We start from the raw sequence: 19,661 nt of genomic DNA, 5'->3' as shown, positions 1-19,661 counted from the left end.
ATTCTGACTTACCTTTATGGAATCATCACAGACCAATATCATACCACTGTTTTTCTATTGACCTGATGTCAAAATCCTACTCATCTCAAGTCAAAAGCAGTAGTTGCCAACTTGGCAGAGGGTTCTGCTAACATGATTTTATGATCTACCTTAAACTTAATTGTTCTTTATGTTGCCAATCTTTGATGCCCACTGAAAATACGCAGTATTTCCTAGCAAAGTAGGCTTACTTACTGAAATTTTATTGCTATCTTCCTCCCATATTTCTATTTGTCATTGTAATACTTTAAATACTGCTACCTTTTTTCTATCAGAAGATGTAAGCTCATGACTCCCTAACCACTGTTTATTAAATATCCAATAGATTTATTAAACAGCCTAATAAATTTATTAAAACATTCCCAGAAATCTAGATTTAAGCTGATTTGTTTATAGGTCATATCCTAAGAATGAATCCAGAAAATATCAGGCAGGATACGTTGGAACATATCTTAACTCGCCACTAGAATTTGATCCCCTCCCCAGAGGCAAAAATATGCCTAGTTGACAGAATGTGTTGTGTTCCTAATAGTTTTCTGACTGAATAAAGAGAAGATGGTTTATATACAGTAATCGTAGAAATACTTTGGGATAGTCCATGATTTTGGAAAGCTTTAGAAAAATTAAAGGTGCTTAACCTAAGTAGGAGCCCTAATTTAGAATGGTTAGCAGATCAAAGGCATTTTAATAACTCTAATATTCCTAAGGCGTTGGCTGCTAGATGCCTGTTCAAAAAGAGATACCATCAAAGCAAAAGAAAATGCCCTGATTGGTCATTACACCAAATAGGCAGTCCTCACTAAAACCCCAAATCCATAATGCTCAAAGAGACCATATGTTTGATGATGTTCAAAGAGAATATTATGGAATATTATATTAATGCCAGTCTTTGGTTCCAGAGTCATAAAAAGACATTTATTTATTTATTATATGAAACTAACTTCTGGCAAACTTAGAGTGGTTGCTTGGTGGACCCAAGTAAAATCTTAAAAAAAATTTGTGACACTGCTCACACATGGAGGACAAATTGGTCACTGTATTCAACCAACATTAGTGAGGAAACAAATTCATTGCCTGTTGTTGGACTACTTTTGAACAGTGGTGCCAAAGAATTATAATACTTTCTGACAAACCCATAAGGGCATTTTGCCCAAAACCACATCTTTGGGTGGTCCCCAACAACCAATTTTAAATTTGAAGCACAAAAGCCTACTCTGCATTATCCAAAAACAAAACAGGGATATGTTATTTTGTTAAACTGATGTCTGCCTTAAGGATAGTGGCCAATAACATAACCTAGCATATATTTAGACCCATCAGTTTCTCCTCTCAGAAAGTTAGATTAATATATTTTTGTGGATATTTTACAGAGACTGAATCATCTTTTAAAAACTTTATTAAATATGTAATGTATAGAAAGTATGTTATTAACTGCCATAAAAATATATAGAACACTAAATTGTGAATGTATGCATGCACACATCCACACACATGCCTGTGGTTAAATTTTAAAAGATCTTCCAACTAGGTCTACACTTCTAGTGTATAGAAGTAACAGGGAAATTTTCAATCAGAGGATTTTAATTTTTTCATGAAGTTCTAAATATGCAATGAAAAGATAAATAAATCAATATATTAGAAATCCAGACTCATATAAGTATTATAATGATTAATTTGATTAACAGATCCAATTGGAATCACTCTATTGAATGTCCAGCTACTAAATTAGTTCACAATTCTTTTTAACCATTGGTCTTGGTTTGGTTGAAGTGAATATCAGTATCAAAATTTCTTAAGTATTTCTAAACAGGAAGACAAATTCAAATCATATATAAATTTCAAACAAAGGACTGTCACCCGAGAGTATTAATAAACACAATATAAGCATCAATGCTAATAAATACACTGTAACTATCACCAGGAAGTGTTAATAAACACGATGTAAACAAAAGACATTTGGACTAACATGTGGGCAAGTAATGTTATCAAGGTGATAGATACAAAATATATTAAAACCCTATAAAAGATCTTGTGAGTAGTCAACTCCAGTGGCAAAGCATTCACAGGGAAGAACCCTTAAAATATAGACCTCATTATTCTTATTCATACAGCTGCTAAAAACAGTGTACGATATGTAGTTGTATTTGTCTTAACCTTGTATATTTATGAACATAAGAAATTTTGTTTAAAAAAATCAGACAGTAAATTGATATACTTTTTCTTTCATGGAATAGCAGCTTTCAAGGCAAATTTCTTGGTATAAAACTCTTAAATGTATATTCTATTTCTTTGACCTTTACTATTTATAAATTCAGAACACAATTAAAACAAGTAGAAAGATAAGGGGTGAGGGATAGTCAAGGAGAAAGACAGTTCCAAAATGAGGTTTTCTTCTTTTCAGTTTTCTATATTTCATTTGTTCTGCCCCCTCCCAACACTGGATTGAGCTACTAAAAGGTGATATGAAGAATCTTCTACTGCTTTGGTAATCACTTACTATTTTGGATCTCATTCCATTATTACTGAATAATGCAAAAGGCCACATGAATCCGTCACTCTTCTGCTCCCTCCTTCATGAATGTGTGTAGTGGAGACTCCAGCCCCCTACACCCCACGCTGCTGGGCCTGCCTCAGATGGCCTCGGTCATTCTTCCTGACAAAGGCCTCCTCTTTACCAGAGCCGTAACTCACCTGGGGTTAGGGAATTTACCCAGCTTCAGCCACCTCCAGCCGTCCTATCTCATCTCTGAAGATGAGGGAGCTAAAAAACACTTGTGAAGATTACAGACTGGGAAAGGAGCCCACAAAAAGACTGAATTTTAATCTCAAGATTATAGAATCCTTTTTCTCTCCCCCTCCTTACCACCACAGGAATAGGACTCCAGTATCATAACAGTGGATTACAGCTGTGAGGGCTAAAAGTTGCAGACTTTATATAAGAAGACGTTCTTAGGTAAAGCTTAAGGAAACAGGTGAGACAAAAACAAGGATGCTAGAGGAATTTGAAGTCTCTGATACTTACAGTTGTTGCAAATATTAGACACAGCCCAATTCCAAGGCAGATTAACATAAAACCTTACACAAAAGGCCTCTTTACCTCTGCTCCTATTGCTAAATACCTCATGTCTAGCCTTCAAAAAAAATTACAACTCATACTATTAATATGAGGCAAAGAAAAGCAAGCATCACAACCAGATTCAGATATCACACAGATTTTGGAATTATAAGACAGGGAATTTAAATTAAATGTGATTAATATGTTAAGGGCTCTAATGGCAAAGGGAGACAACATGCAAGAATAGGTGGGTAATGTAAGCAGAGAGATGGAAACTCTAAAAAACTAATTTTTTTGAATGCTAGTAATAAAACTACACTAATAGAAATAAAGAATGCCTTTAATGGGCTCTATAGAAGACTGGACATGACCAAGGAAAGAATTAGTGAGCTTAAAGATATGCCAATAGAAACTTCCTAAACTTCCCTAAAAAGCAAATGAAATGAAAGAGACCAGAACAGAATATGTAATACTGTGATACAATTACGAAAGGCATAACATACACGTAATGAGAACACCAGAAGAAGAAAGAGAAGCAGAAGAAACATTGAAGATAACTAATGAAAGACAAAATCACTAATCCAAGAAGTTCAAAGAACACCAAACAAAACAATCTACACTTTCCCTGTCATGTTAAAATTGCAGAAAATCAAGAAAAAAAGAAAAACTTGAAAGAAGCCAGGATGAGGGAACCCTTTCCCTATGGAGGTATAAGGATGTGAATTACAGTGAACTTCTTATCAGCATCCATGAAAGCAAGAAGGGAGTAGAGTGAAATGTTTAAACTGTTGAAAAAAAAAAATCGACAACTAGAATTCTATATCCAGTGAAATTATCCTTCAAAAGTGAAGGAGAAACAAAGGCTTTCTCAGAACTACCTCCACTTCCTCATGAAGGAATTTATCATCAGTAAACCTCCCATGCAAGAAATGTTAAAAGAAGTTCTTTGGAGTGAATGGAAACTACGTAGGTCAGAAGCTCAGATCTACAAAAACAAGAAAGAGTATTGGAATAGGATTAAATTAAGATAAAGTAAAATATTTTATTTCTCTTATTTGTAATTAATCTAAAAATTAACTGATTAATTAAAATAATGACAACAATATATTGGATGTTTATAGCACATGGATAAGTGAAATAAATGACAGCTTAAAGTGATATGCTGGATTTTATTAAAATTAAAAACTTCTGGTCTGTAGAAGACATGGTAGGAGAATGAAAAGAGCAGTTTCTGAGAGAAATCTGCCAAAGACATACATATAATAGAGGACTTGATTGCAAATCACCCTTAAAACTCAACTATAATAGTGCAAAGTGGTCAAAAGATCTGAACAAACACTTCATCAAAGAACACGTACAGGTGGCTAATAAGCGTAAGAAAATATTCTCAACATCATTTTTCATTAGGAAATTGCAAGTTAAAACAATGAGGTACTGCTACACACTTGTTAGAGTCGATCAAAAATGGGCAATACCAGTTGTGGTGAGGATGCAGAGCAGCAGGGACTCTCATTCATTGCTAGTGGAAGCACCATGGTTCAGAAATTTTGGAAGACGGTTTGGAAGTTTCTTACAAAGTTATACATAATCTTACCATAATATCTAGCAATCACACTCCTGGATATTAATTCAATTGATTTAAAAGCTTATGTCTACCCAAAACCACACATGTCAGTGTCTATAGCAGCTTTATTCATAATCACCAAAATATGTAAGCAACCAAGATGATCTTCAATAAGCTAATGAATAAACAAATTGTGGTGTATCAATACCAGTCAATGATAAAAAGAAATGAAATATTAAGCAATAAAAAGACTTAGATGAACCTTAAGTGCATACTTCTAAGTGAAAGAAGCCAGTCTGAAAAGGAGGGCATAAGCTCAGTTATATGAGGGTCTGAGAAAGGCGGTTAAGAAAACCATAAAAAGACTAGTCCATGTTAGGAGTTTGGGAGAGAAGCATAATTCCCCACTCCTTTGATGTGGGCTGGGCAAGGTGACCTCCTTCCAAAGAGTGTAATACGGAAAAGGAAAAACAGTCACTTTACATTGAGGAATTGGACAAACACGAGCTAAGCCGGATGATCGAGGTAACCCCCACAGTGATGAGGCGTACTGACGGTAGGTACCCGTGAGATGTGTGATGAAAAAGGCATTTCACCTTTGTGGTCTTCCTTCTGAAAACGTATTATCCTCAGTCTAATCATAAAAAACCCCAAAACCAAAACCAAAATCCAAACATCAGACAAACCCTATTTGAGGGACATTCTACAAAACACCGACCTCAAAACTGTCAAGGTCATCGAAAGCAAGGAAAAAGTGTAACTGTCACAGCCAAAGGAGCCTAATTGTAACATGGTATCCTGGATGGGATCTTGGAACCAAGAACAGACATTAGGCAAAAATTAAGAAATCTGCAACAAGGCATGTATTTAATAATAATGTGTGTCAATATTGGTTCATTAATTATGAAAAATGTACCATAAAATGTAAGATGTTACTAATAGGGGAGACGGGCAATGGAAGTATGTGGGAAGTCTCTGTGCTATCTTTGAATTTTTTTCTGTAAATCTAATAAAGCTGTTCTAAAAAACTGAAGTTTATTTTTTAAAAAACTATTAAAAATGTCACAATAATCTGCCTCGTCATTCATATAATCGTGCCTCCACAGCTAAGAAATGTAGGATTAATTAAATGGTTCTTTTGTTAAAGAAAGCAGGAAAGGAAGTACGTTACAATGAGACAGAGCAAGAGATAGAGGAAGTCAGTTATGCCGTTTTCCCTTTTAGAACTGTCCAATTCAAATGTTCTCTGACAGATTTTGTTTTACATTATTTAATCTGAAAGTGTTTTTATAACTCTTATACTTGTGCCAAAATTAAGATGCCAGAAGTATCCATTTCAAAGGAAAAAAAGAAGGGGCTACCCAGATCTTTATACGAAGAATTGTGCTCCAGAGAAACAGGGAAATAAACCAGATAGAAGATCAAATGTTAGGCGAAAATTACTGACAATAATTGCTTAAGAAGGCTTGGAAAAATAAGTGGAAATTCACAGTGGGTACTTTCTGTTTTCTTGCTTGTCAAAAGAGACATAGAAGCAAAGTGTCAAGTACAGATAGTTCTAAGGATATGCACTCACACAAGAAATACCGCTTGAAGCAAACTTTTTAACGAAAATCTGCTTTCCTTCAAATCAATTTGTTAAAAAATTATTTTCTATTCAGTGTAAAGGAAAGAGTATTTCGTGGATCTTTTTACAGATAGGATGAACTAGAAATTTGAGAAACCATTGCTATATTTAAAAATAATAGCAATTATTTATAAAATGCATAAAATATGGCAGATGTTGCCCTAAATATTTAACCTAGGCTATTTTATTTAACTGCCAAAACTATCATATGAGGTAGACGTTACTATTATTATTTCTATTTTACAAAAGAAGAGACCAAATCTATGAGAATTTAATCAATGTATCTGGTAAGTATTAAGCGCTGGGATTTCAGCCTAGCAAGAGTGCTTCCGACTGATGCGTGGATCCACTTCATAGCACTGCCTTCCAGTCAGAAGTAAATATGACTACTTAGTCTAAAGAAACTCTTCCTAATTGTCAACAGAATTAAATTATACAAATACTATTTGATTTTCTCAAGTTCTAAAAATAAGATCTACATTTAGCTATGAAGATTTGATAAGGCAAAGGTATAAGGACAGATGAGTTTATGATTTCCATTAAAATACCAGTTATTAAACTGGTATTGATACTCTCAAACAGCAGTAAGAGCATAACAGCAAAATATAATGATGTATCCCCTGCTATGTAAAAATCCTTATTTACAGTTTTATAATGCTACAATCTATATGGCTATCTTTTCTATTAAATAGTTTTATTTTCTCATACTATTAATGCTGTCTGACTCATCTTTGGTGTATATCGAGAACTCTTAAAACTCAGAGAAGAAAAAAAAAACAAAACCCAATAAAAATAGACACAATATTTCAGCAGACATTCCACCAAAAAATATACATAGATGGCAAATATACATATGAAAGATACTCAGTATCATTACTCAAGAGTAAAATGCAAATTATACCCAAACTAGATAACACAAACTAATCTCTCAGAGTGGCTAAATAATACTCAAAATACCAAGTGTTAGCAAGAATCCAGAAAAACTGTTTAGGACCCATGTATTGCTGGTGGGAACGCAAAATAGTACACTCCTTTTGGAAAACAGTTTAGCAGTTCATTATAAAGTTAAACCTGTATTTTCCATCTAGACAGCTGTCCTACTTTTAGGTGTTTACCCAATTGAAAACTCATGTTCATGCAAAAAACCTGTATATGAATGTTTACACCAGCTTACATTGAAATTAGAAAATAATTTGGGGATAATTTGCACCTTTACTGTGTTGAGTCTTCCAATCCATCAATACTGATTTAGATTTTCTTTGATTTCTTTTCTTAGCATTTTGTTTTCACCATAGCAATCCTGTACCTGTTTTATGATATGTATATCTAAGTATTAAATTTTCTTTAAACTGATTGGTAGTTTATTTTAAATCGTAAATGGCACTTTATTTTAAATTTCAATTGCTACATATTTATTGTTACCATATAGAAATGTGATTAATTTTTGTTTCTTGATTTTGAATCCTTCAACTTTGGTGAACTCGCTAGTTCTAGGAATACTTCTTTTGTAGTATATGTCATGGGAGCACTTGTGCTGAGCTTCCCTCTTGCTGGTGAAGAGCTACCTGGGAATTTCTGGGCTTGGGATCAGCTTGGTGGGAGATGCTTCTACTGGCCCACTCAGTGTTAGCTACTAGATCCCTCTTACCAGTGGATTCTTGCTTGGTATTATTGGAAGGACACCTGTTTTACCCAGGAGTGGCATGAGCCTGCCTGGATCACATTCTTTTGCTAGGTTATGAATTGGAAAACACTTGGCTTAAGTGGCCACCTTCTGTTGGGTGGAAATATAAGACAAACTGTCACTTTTTTTTGGGGGGGCGGTTCCTCTAGTCCTAGAATTCTAAACCAGTTTGTCTTCTTCTTTCCTACTTAGAACTTTTCCCTAAGGGTATGCAACACCTCCATTTTCTGGATTTTACCTCTGTCTCCAGACAAAAACCCAGCCATATAGTCTTAGTCATACTGTCAAAGAAAAATTACACCAATCAAAGTTAAATAGGCTAAGAGACTGTTGTAATTGGAGTCAAGTCTATTGCACTGGGGGAGAGAGACTGAATTTAACTCCACTGAAACAAAAAATGAAATAGTTTTTAAGTCCTCTAGTGAAAAACTACTAGAAGACTTTGTAGGGAGATTGGTAAATGGCCAGCTACGTTTACTAATTGGTGTGTATCTAAGTTAGGCTCCCACAGAGCCCAAGAGAGGGAGTCTCTGTCTTTCTTGTTGATTACATTTCAAAGGGACAGCTCCTAGGGCCTTGAAAAACACAGTTCTGGGTTGTGAACTTGAGTTCATTCATCTTGTGAAAAAGCCCCTAACACACTTACCTGGCAGTTACTCACTGATTATTTAATGAATAAATGGATGAATCATAATTTATAAAGCAAAATTATTTTTTAAAAAATGGAAATATTTTATCAAAACTATGAATATTACAGTAAAGTTTTAAAAATCGAATTTGCGTAAGAATTAAATGTCTTAGTATTTATATCTGTGTAGTAGATATGTCTGCTTTACTCCAACTATTCATTTTCTTGATAAGAAATACTCTTTTTCTAAATGATCATATCCCTCTTCTCCTAGAATCAGAAACTTTTTTTTTTTTAAATTACCCTGAATTTAACAACTCAAATAGCTTACTAACACACTGACAATCTTGTTGTAGAAGAATGGCTTTCTTCTGGGAAGTTCTATATTTATGCATTTAAATTTTGCTAAACTATTTTCCCATATTATTTAGAAAGCTATGAAATTTTTGTTTTTCAGCCTACTATCTTTGTATTTAGTTATCAAGCTCTAGCTTATCAAACTACTGAATTTAAGCTTTATCTGTCTAACTGCCTCCTACATTAGCAGTTTGCAATTTTCATTTCTCATTTCAGGTAGAGTACAGAACACATTCTCCCTTCAGTCTCATGATTTGTGAACAAAACCTGAAGTGGAAACCAGAGGACTCTCTCAGAGCATAACTTTTCAATACTTCTGTCCTAGTGTAACCCCTTAGCAAGAAAACAAATTTGACTGAGTCTCCATCTAGTCCTCTCTGCGTGGGCTCTGACCTCTTTGGCAGTGGAAAGGAGCAGGTACAGTGAATGAGCAGAGGGCAGCCATGGTCATTATCAAACCACTGTTTCTACTCTGAGTTACTTCCAAATAGCAGTGCCAACAGGTAGGAGAGGTGAAAAAAATGAAAATAAACACATATTTGGTTTATTGAACTGGGTCTTACCATATCCAAATGAAAAACAAAAGGCAACTCTTAATTTCAGAATTTTGTTCAGAATTATAATTCTCAGATGCATTCAACTTCTTTTGATTCAGAATTCAAATTCTTATATCCAATATAAATTTAAGTTTCTCTCAAACTCAACCCTAGCCTCCTCCCTTTCTCTTGTAACTATATGAATCTATATATTTTCAAATCCAAGAGCTCACCAGATGTTATGAATCTATATATTTTCCATACCAAAGTCTGCAAATATTTTGTTGACTGAAACATAACTTTCTGTGAACAAAATTTCTATTTATCCACATCTACTAATTTCTTATACTGTATTTCAACCAATCAAACATAACCAAGACCACATAATATTCCATTTTATACTGAGAATCCCTTAAAGGCTAATTTTTCATACTTTGTAATTAAATTTAGTTTGTCTCAATTTTCATTTTTAAAAATCCCTCCTAATTAGTACCCACCATCATTTATATGCAATCTCTCTCTCTCCCAAGCCAACTTCCTTGAATAAGATCTCGATTTTTCACTTCTCAAATGAAATGAATGGTTTTAAAACACAGACATGTCTACATATAATAACATAAAACATGTCATCAGAAATGCATTGAATGCTTATCATATGCCAAGGTACCTTCCAATAGGGAATTCAGAGTTTATTGTGAACATAAAATATGTAAATAAGAAAAACAACACAAGCTCAATAAGTGCATGTACACACAGAGTACTCCTGGGACAGTGAGGTCTGGGACCACAGGGAACAATTCTTGAAGAAGGTTCGTTACCACCAGATTTTTCCTTTGGTGACACCTCTTTGTTCATATGCAGTATAATACAATGTAACATAACATTTATGTCTTTTGTGATAGATGAGACCCAGGAGAGAAATGCAGGCTGAGTTAATGTAGCATGGAATTAGTGTGGTATTACAAAGTATTAAAGCACATGTATGCTTCATTATCATTAACACTCTATATATCAGTGAGAAAAAGCTATCTACAAATAAAATTCTATAGTTTGTGTCTATCTTTCACAAGAGAGATTTCCTATATCCAAATATATATCATATATTTTATATAATTTCATCTATTCTTAATGAAAATTATACTTTAAGCCGTGACCTTGGGCCACTATCATGGCATCATTTGAATCTAGATTTGGAGAACAAATATTAAATTGTATCCTTATTATTATAACATTCTAGTACAAACTGAGACTTTTCCAATGGAAAATAAGTCATAAAATCACAGTAAAATAAGGCATGACTATAGGATTTAGTAGTGTGATTAAAAGAATATTTTATAGTTTCAATTGTCCATTTCAGATAAGTACACCTTGATTTCTCAATGTATGTAATGGAGAAAAAGCATTGTTAATATTTATAGCTAAGTCTTTATTGAATAGCTATGCTCCTTTCAGAGTAGGACTTGGAGCTGCAGAGATGAACGAGACCTAGGCCTAGCTCTCAAGGAGCTTACAGTCTTCACTGAGTTAAAATGTTCTTTCTTACGTTGAACCTACTATGTCATTCATAGCATCTAGGAAGGTTTTTTTTTCCCCCTTTTGTTGCTTTTTGATATACTTCAGGCATAGGATATGTAGGAAGCAATACAAAATTCTCTATATTCACAAAATAGGCAAGTTAATCTGGTTGTCTTAATTTATTTAGAAGTTTTGATTAAATAGATTCACAGTGCCATAGTCCCATCAATTCCTCCCTTTTTTGAATATCTGACATAGTATTTTGCTTCATTATTCATATAGTAATCATTGGAAAGGCTGTGCGACTCTGTGATAAAAAATGTAGACTTATGAGTCAGCAATTTGGGTTTTGCCTATGGATTGCATGAATCACTTAGTTACATGAAATTATGTGAAGGTGTAGTTACATAATTTGGAAAATGGGAACTTCTCTCATAAGTTTGCTTAAGAGAATCATGTACTGGTAGAAACATAAAAAGTATGTCCCAAATGTTAACTATATAGGGTGACTGTATAATTTATAGTCAAATCAGAACATTTTTTACATCAAAAGGAGGGAAATATCAATAAGTACACTGGGACCACAGGTACAAAGCAGAACAGCCCAGGACAAATATGGGTACAGGTCAATCTAATAAGAAATGACATTGTAGACACTCAATATCAGCAATTCAGTATCTTCCATTGTATTCCTCTTAGAGTAGATAGTCCAAACCCAGCAATCAATTTGCTTTGTGGAAATTCTATCTTTACAATATTAATGTAATTTGTACTTGAATTCCTCAAGAAAATCCAAAAGTTAAAGAAGTTTTTGAACTGTTTTCTTTAACACATGGAACAAACAAAAATGCCTAAATAAGATTTTAAAATGTCAAAAAATTATTATTTTTAATTGATCTTAATTTTTACTTAACAAATATAGATTTGTTACCAATTTGAAATTATTTCAGAGCAGCATATTTAACTACTTTTAGGCAGAATATACTATTTCCTGAATTTACTTGGTGTTCTATTACCACTATTAATTCCCCTCCAGAAATTAATTATAAAATTTTTAAAAAGGAATTATATTTTATTACCAAAGTTTTTAAACTTTTCAAAATATTGGAGTTAAAAACTACCAGTGTATTTATTCTCATATAAGTTGTTCTTACTTATATTTGAATAACTCTCATAAAATAAAGCCTCTAATTCATACCATGTTTTATTGTCATTCTAGATAAGAACTAAAATTGACCTTTTATTGAGGCATAAAGTTCATGTTATATAACCAAATGACACAACCGTAATATCTTTATCATTTTTTTTGATCAATTAGGCTTATGTCACTAAATGTTATCCCAAGAGAAATAAATGGTTTGGAGCATTTCCCTCTTCAGTTTAAAATAACGTTTTTATGCCAGTATAACACAATGAGAATTTATCCTCTCTGAGAAAATTTCAGACATAATAAATTCCTCTTACTTCCAGAGAATGTGATTTTCCTGAACAAGAGGAGCAAGAATCAATGCCATTCCTTCCCAGATTCTCTCATCTGAAAATAGTTAAGCTGTTACTTCAGGTAAATTAATTTACTTTTCACTTCTCCAGTACAAGGGTTTTAATATTTATTACAATAAAAAACTTACATATTTTAAATAGATGTCATGCAGTGCACATTGACACTTATTGCATTGGAACTACAAAAACAATAAAAAAAAAATTGACAAACCTTTAGCCAGACCAAGAAAAAAAGAGAGGAGACTCAAAGAAAACCAGAGTTGAAAAAGGAAACATTACAACTACAGAAATCCAAAGGATCATTAGAGACTACTATGAACAACTATAGGCCAATAAATTGGAAAAGCTAGAAGAAATGGATAAATTCCTAGACACATACAATCTACCAAGATTGAACCAGGAAAAATTCCAAAACCCAAATAAAGTAATGAGATAGAAGTAATAATAAAAAGTCTCCCCTCAAAGAAAATCCCAGGACCCAATGGCTTCCCTGCTGAACTCTACCAAGCATTCAAATAAGAGCTAATACCAATCCAACTTAACCTATTCCAAAAAATCGAGTAGAAGGGAATACTACCAAACTCATTCTATGAGGCCTATATCAACTTGATACAAAACCAGACAAAAATGTAATGAAAAAGAAAACTATAAACAGAGATGCAAGAATTCTCAACAAAATACTAGCCAACTGAATTTAACAATACATTAAAAAGATTATTCATCATGATCAAATGTGATTCATTCCAGGGATGCAATGATGGTTCAATATATACCAATCAATCAATGTGATACATTGTATCAACAGAATGAAAGACAAAAAAGCATATAATCACTTCAACTGATGCTGAAAAAGCATTCAATAAAATTCAACATCCTTTCACAATAAAAGCTCTAAAAAAACTGGATATAGAAGAAATTTACTTCAACACAATAAAAGCCATATATTACAGACCCACAGCTAGTATCATACTGAATGGGGAAAAACTGAAAGCCTTTCTTCTAAGATCTTGAACAAGACAAGGATGCCCACTTTCACCACTGTTATTTAACATAGTACTGAAAGTTCTAGCTAGAGGAATCAGACAAGAGAAAGAAATAAAGGGCATCCAAATTGGAAAGAAAGAAGTCAAATTATTCTTGTTTTCAGATGATATGATCTTATCTAAAGAAACCTAGAAATTACACACACACACACACACACACACACACACAAACAAACTATTAGAACTGACAAACAAATTGAGTAAAGTTGCCGGATACAAAATCAACATACAAACATCAGTGGCATTTCTATATGCCAACACTGAAAAAGAAACCAAGAAAGTAATCCCATTTGCAATAGCTACAAATAAAAAAAAAAACACCTAGGAGCAAACTTAACCACAGAAGTGAAATATCTCTACAATGAAAACTATCAAACAGTGATGAAAGAAATTGAAGAGGACACACACAGACAAAAGGAAAGATATTCCATGCTCATGGATTGGAAAAATCAATATGGTTAAAATATCCATACTACTCAAGGAAATCTACAGATTCAATAAAATTCTCCCCAAATACTAATTACATTCTTTACAGAAATAGAAAAAATAATTCTAAAATTTATATGGAACCACTAAAGACCCAGAATGCCCAAAACCATTTTGAGCAAAAGGAACAAAACTTGAGAAATTACATTACCTGACTTCAGATTATATTACAGAGCTGTAGTAGTGGGGAGGAAGGACAAAGTGGGATGATTAATGGGTGCAGAAATATAGTTATATAGTTAGATAGAATGAGCTACATTTGATGGCACAACAAAGTGATTATAATCAACAATAGGTTTTGGTATTCTTTAAAATAACTAAAAGAGTGGAATTGGAATGTTCCTAAAACAAAGAAGTGATAAATGCCTGAGGTGATGGATATTCCATTTCCCTTGATTTGATTAATTCATATTGTATGCCTATATCAAAACATCACATGTATCCCATAAATATATAAAAATGTTATTTACCATAATTAAAAATAATTTTTTAAAAAGTAGTGTGAAAATTGGAGAACATCTAGTCCAACATCCTAAGTGATAGAGATGTTCTCTATTCTGTACAACAAAAGTCTCTGTGAATTATAAAATGTTATAATACGTCTTGTACATTGTTTTGACATGTAGAAGGTGTTTTAATTTGAATTTCACAAAACTACTATAAATTTTTTTCTCTGAGTAGCCACATATAGAATTGACATTATGTCTTTTTAATGTTTATGGTGTACATTCTGGTCTGTTTTGTGGGCTGAGTTCCAGTAAAAGTTTAATTTCGAGAGTTCTTTTAATGTTATTCTGATTTGCTTTGCTCTTTTGATTCTGAAGGAATTCTAGCTCAATCCTTGTTGGTGCCACCTGTGGGTATAGAAGACCCTAGGCCACTATTGTCATTGGACCACTTTCAGACTGAAGATAGGAGGAGCAGAAATCACTGGGCTTAGATCTTCCTACATCATTTGGTAGAGGACTAGGACATGTCAGTCTTTATGAATTCTATGGCAATTCAGGTTCCATTTCACTGCCCTAATTGTGGAGCAGGGTTGGGTCAGCTAGCAAGGGCTTTGCTGATGTCTTGGAAGGCAGATAGGTTAGATAAAATGGTTCCCTGGTTATTAAATGGGGGTTAGGTTGGTCATTCAGTGACAGGGGCACTCAATGTGGAGTATGTTTTGAGTGAGTCTGCCAAGTTTTTGAAATTGCCACTGGAGGTGAATCAGCATACATGTGTCCTGTCTCCAAAGAAGGGACAGGAGCATCTTACTGGGTCTTTGTTGAGATTTTTCCACTCTCAGTCATCTGGACAGAAAGTGAAATATTTTCTTTAGTTCTTTGTTTTTTGTTTGGTCTATGCCTGTTGGAGGCTTTGGGTCAAAGGTCTGTCTAGCACCCAGTTTGGGATATACATAAGAGATAAGAAGACAACTCGGAGAACTCACAGTGTTGTCATTCCTCAAGTCCAGAGGTCACTAGTCAGTGTTTTTCTTTTTAGCTTTCAGAGTCCTTTTGTTGTTGCCTGTTGACTCATTTCAGGGTAAATTGCATTTAGAAGGAAGGCTTAGGAAAAACTGAATCTATACCACTTTGTTACAGAACACAAATTGGCCATAGATGTTGAATATTCTTCTCTAAAAAGGTAATCAAGTATAAACACATTTTGAGTAACACCTATACTACTCCAGAAAACACTTGTCATCAAGTCTACCATTATTTATTATGTGAAGAATTAAGTCAGGAAGTATATGAGATACCAATATTTGTGAAAGACACAAACGATGTTCTTGAGTATTTTCCAGTCTTACAAGGCTAGTGAGAAGAGGAAGCTAGGGAGGAAAAAGAAAATTAAATCCATATTGTGCCATAGAGAGGTATATGGTAAGTACCATATAAAATTTCAAATAATATGAAAATAGTTTTGAAAAATGTCTCTTAGATAATGTTGTCAAATAATTTATCATCTGAAGTTGAAAAGAAACGCTATTAAAGCATATGACAGTTTAACATGTGTAAATTGGGACCGTCCCAGTAGTCCAAGATATATGGTCACCTTACCTTTAAGAAATTTTTGTTTTAATTATTTGTTGTGGAAATATTTGCAAATATTCATATATTCAGAAAACAGTATAATAAATCCATTTTCCCATCATCTACATTCAATATCTATCAATATACGGCCAACTTTCCTTTTATGTACATTTCCTCCTCTCTCTTTCCTATCAATATTTAAGAACAAATTCCAAGCAGTTTCTTAGGTCATTCCTTGGTCAAAGTGCTAATCACTTTTATTCTATGCTTTTCTCTTTCTCCCCCTTCCCACTGCACCCTCTCATAACCACTCATCCACGTGTTTCTTTTCATTTTACTCATAGGGCTGCAGCTCTGATGGTACAACTCTTCCAGAAGATATATCCTTAATGATTATCTTTGCACACTGTGGCCTCCTAATGGCTGCGATAGAAGCCCTTTTGAACATGAAGATCTTACTCCTGCTACACTGGCTTGATGTGTTTTTGTCCTGTTCTGGACACGCCCAGGCTGAGTACCCTCAATACCATAGCCCCCCCGAGGTGGTGATACCCTTGAAGGTAACTGGCACCGACAGAGGAATCAACGCTCCAGGCTGGCTCTCCTATAGCTTGCATTTTGGGGGCCAGAAACACATTATCCATATGAAAGTTAAGAAGCTTTTGCTGTTTAAACACCTCTCAGTGTTCACCTACACAGACCAGGGAGCTCTCCTTGAGGACCAGCCTTTTGTTCAGAATGACTGCTACTACCATGGTTATGTGGAGGGGGACACAGAATCTCTGGTTGCTCTCAGTACCTGTTTTATGGGCTTTCGGGGAATATTACAGATAAATGGTATCACTTATGAAATCAAGCCCATGATGTTTTCTGCAACATTTGAACATCTGATATATAAGATGGACAGCAAGAAGACACAATTTCCAACCATAAGATCTGGATTTATGCAAAATGAAATAGCATGCCAAATGGAATTTCAAGAAATTGATAATTCCACCCTGATGCAAAGTTCAGATGAGGGTTGGTGGATCCATTTTAGGATTGTTGAAATTGAATTGGTGATTGATAAATATTTCTACAATCACTATGAAAGAAATGACTCAAGGATGCTGGAAGACCTATATTCTGTCGTAAATATGGTGGATTCCATTTATGAAGTATTTGGTATTAAAGTGTTATTATTTCGTATGGAGATCTGGACTAATAAAAACCCCATTGTAGTAGATGATGTAAGGAAATCTGCGTTCCTATTTTGCAGGTGGAAAGCGCAAAGCTTTCTTTCTGAGATACACCATGATGTTGCACATCTTTTCATACATCGGGGATTAAGAGGATTAAGTGGCTTAGCCATATCTGGAGGAGGATGTACATTTAACCGTAATTGTGCAATTGTTACTTTGATGAACAAAACTTTGGGCAGATTTGCAATTGCTGTGGCTCATCATTTAGGTCATAATTTGGGCATGAGGCATGATCAGCCTACATGTAAATGTGCACATCCTAAATGCATAATGCACGAAGATAACCCACCTGTAACTAAATTTAGCAATTGCAGTCATGCTTATTTTTGGCACTATACTGTAAGCCAGACAAAATGTATGTTTGAACATGTATACACAAGAGACATCTTTAACCTGAAGAGATGTGGGAACGGTGTTGTGGAAGAAGAAGAGGAGTGTGACTGTGGAGTTTTGCAGCGTTGTGTAAAAGATCCCTGTTGTATGCCAGACTGCACTCTGACTCATGGGTCTTCTTGTGCTTTCGGGCTTTGTTGCAAGGACTGCCAGTTCCTACCATCAGGGGCAGTGTGTAGAAAGGAGGCCAATGAATGTGATCTTCCAGAGTGGTGCAATGGAACTTCTCATAAGTGTCCAGATGATGTGTATGTGGAAGATGGAATTCCCTGTAAGGACAGAGCTTACTGCTATGAAAAGAGATGTAGTGACCGCAATGAACAGTGTAGGCGGATTTTTGGTGGAGGGGCACAGAATGCAAATGAGAGTTGCTACACACAAGTGAACATCCGAGGTGACCGTGTTGGTCACTGTGGTATGAAAGGTTCCTCATATGTAAAGTGTAATATCTCAGATGTCCTGTGTGGAAGAATCCAGTGTGATAATGTGAAAGAAATTCCCGCTATGACTGATCACAGTACTGTGCATTTGGCTCGCTTCAATGACGTAACGTGCTGGGGTACCGATTACCATTTTGGGATGAATATGCCTGATATTGGTGACGTGAAAGATGGCACAGAGTGTGGTCCAGAACATATCTGCATCCACAGGCAGTGTGTCCACATAGCTGCCTTGGATAGTGATTGTTCACCTAAATTTTGTAACATGAGAGGCATCTGCAACAACAAGCATCACTGCCATTGCAACTATCTGTGGGACCCTCCCAACTGTCTGATAAAAGGCTATGGAGGTAGCATTGACAGTGGCCCGCCCCCTAAGATAAAGAGGAAAAAGAAGTTTTGTTACCTGTGTCTATTGTTGATTATTATCTTGATTATTTTATTATGTTGTCTTTTTTGGCTTTGTAAGAAAAAAAGGCCTAGGGAAAAACAGCCAAGTGTTCAGCCTATACCTGGAAAAGAAAAGGAAACAATTCCGGGTCGTCCCAGCACGTTGCCATCCGAGAGTCAGGATGAGAAACAAAAGCAACCTGGAAAAGAAAAGGAAAAAACTCTGAGTGAACCCAGCAGCAGGGTGTCATCCCTGAGTCTGGATGAGAAACAAAAGGGAAAATCTCCCAGTCAACCCAGCAGCAGGGTGTCATCCCTGAGTCTGGATGAGAAACAAAAGGGAAAATCTCCCAGTCAACCCAGCAGCAGGGTGGCATCCCTGAGTCGCGATGACAAACAAAAGCAACCTGGAAGAGAAAGAACTCCGAGTCAACCCAGCAGCAGGGTGGCATCCCTGAGTCGCGATGACAAACAAAAGCAACCTGGAAGAGAAAGAACTCCGAGTCAACCCAGCAGCAGGGTGCCATCCCTGAGTCTCGGGGAGAAACAAAGGCAGTCCGCACCAGTTCCAAAAACTGTATCCAAAAAAGATATCCATTAAAAAATTAATTCCTAGTATGTTTCTACTTACTCTTAATTATTTCAAATAATTTGAAGATTTATTTTTCCTAAATTTGCTTCTTTATATTTCCTGGAAAAAGGCAGGGCATATGCGTGGCTCCCAAACTGCTTCCCCTTTTGTACTCTGCTTTATGGGAACCCCATTTCTGCCTTACCAGCCCTCTCCCTGCAGGGTTCTGCAATAGGGAGAATGAGTAGGACTTTAGAAACCTGAGAGATCTCTTTTCTTCCTTTACGTCCTCTCAAAGCATTTTTAAATTTTCTTTGTGATTTTTTTTTGACCCAAAGCTATTTGTGTTGTTTAATGTGCACATATTTGATAATTTTTCAAATGCCTGTTAGTTATTTCTAATTTCATTACATCGTGATCAAGGACAATCAATGGATAGGAGTAGCAATACCAAATATAGTATATATTATTACCAGATTCCAAAGAAACCCAACAAGCATTGGGTCCCTTATTTGCTAGTAGAAAAAGCAGAGGTCCAACAAACTGCTCTGGACTTTAAAAGTTGTGGCCT

At 35.0% G+C, this 19,661-nt stretch overlaps 1 protein-coding gene across 1 annotated transcript; it reads left to right on the top strand.

Moving 5' to 3' along the window:
* Window positions 1–16,501: 16,501 nt before the first annotated feature.
* Window positions 16,502–19,120, top strand: ADAM29 (ADAM metallopeptidase domain 29). The gene has a single exon (XM_045552645.1). The coding sequence runs from the start codon at window positions 16,502–16,504 to the stop codon at window positions 19,118–19,120; it is 2,619 nt and encodes an 872-aa protein (XP_045408601.1).
* The last annotated feature ends 541 nt before the right edge of the window (window positions 19,121–19,661 follow it).

This window comes from Lemur catta, chromosome 5, assembly GCF_020740605.2.
Source record: "Lemur catta isolate mLemCat1 chromosome 5, mLemCat1.pri, whole genome shotgun sequence".
In the NCBI taxonomy this organism is placed as follows: Eukaryota; Metazoa; Chordata; class Mammalia; order Primates; family Lemuridae; genus Lemur; species Lemur catta.
The sequence above is the reverse complement of the archived record's forward strand: the minus strand, read 5'-3'. Positions and strand labels throughout refer to the sequence as shown.

Excerpts from the sequence above, each read along its gene's own strand:
- ADAM29 (XM_045552645.1), top strand. The coding sequence starts at position 16,502 with ATGAAGATCTTACTCCTGCTACACTGGCTTGATGTGTTTTTGTCCTGT.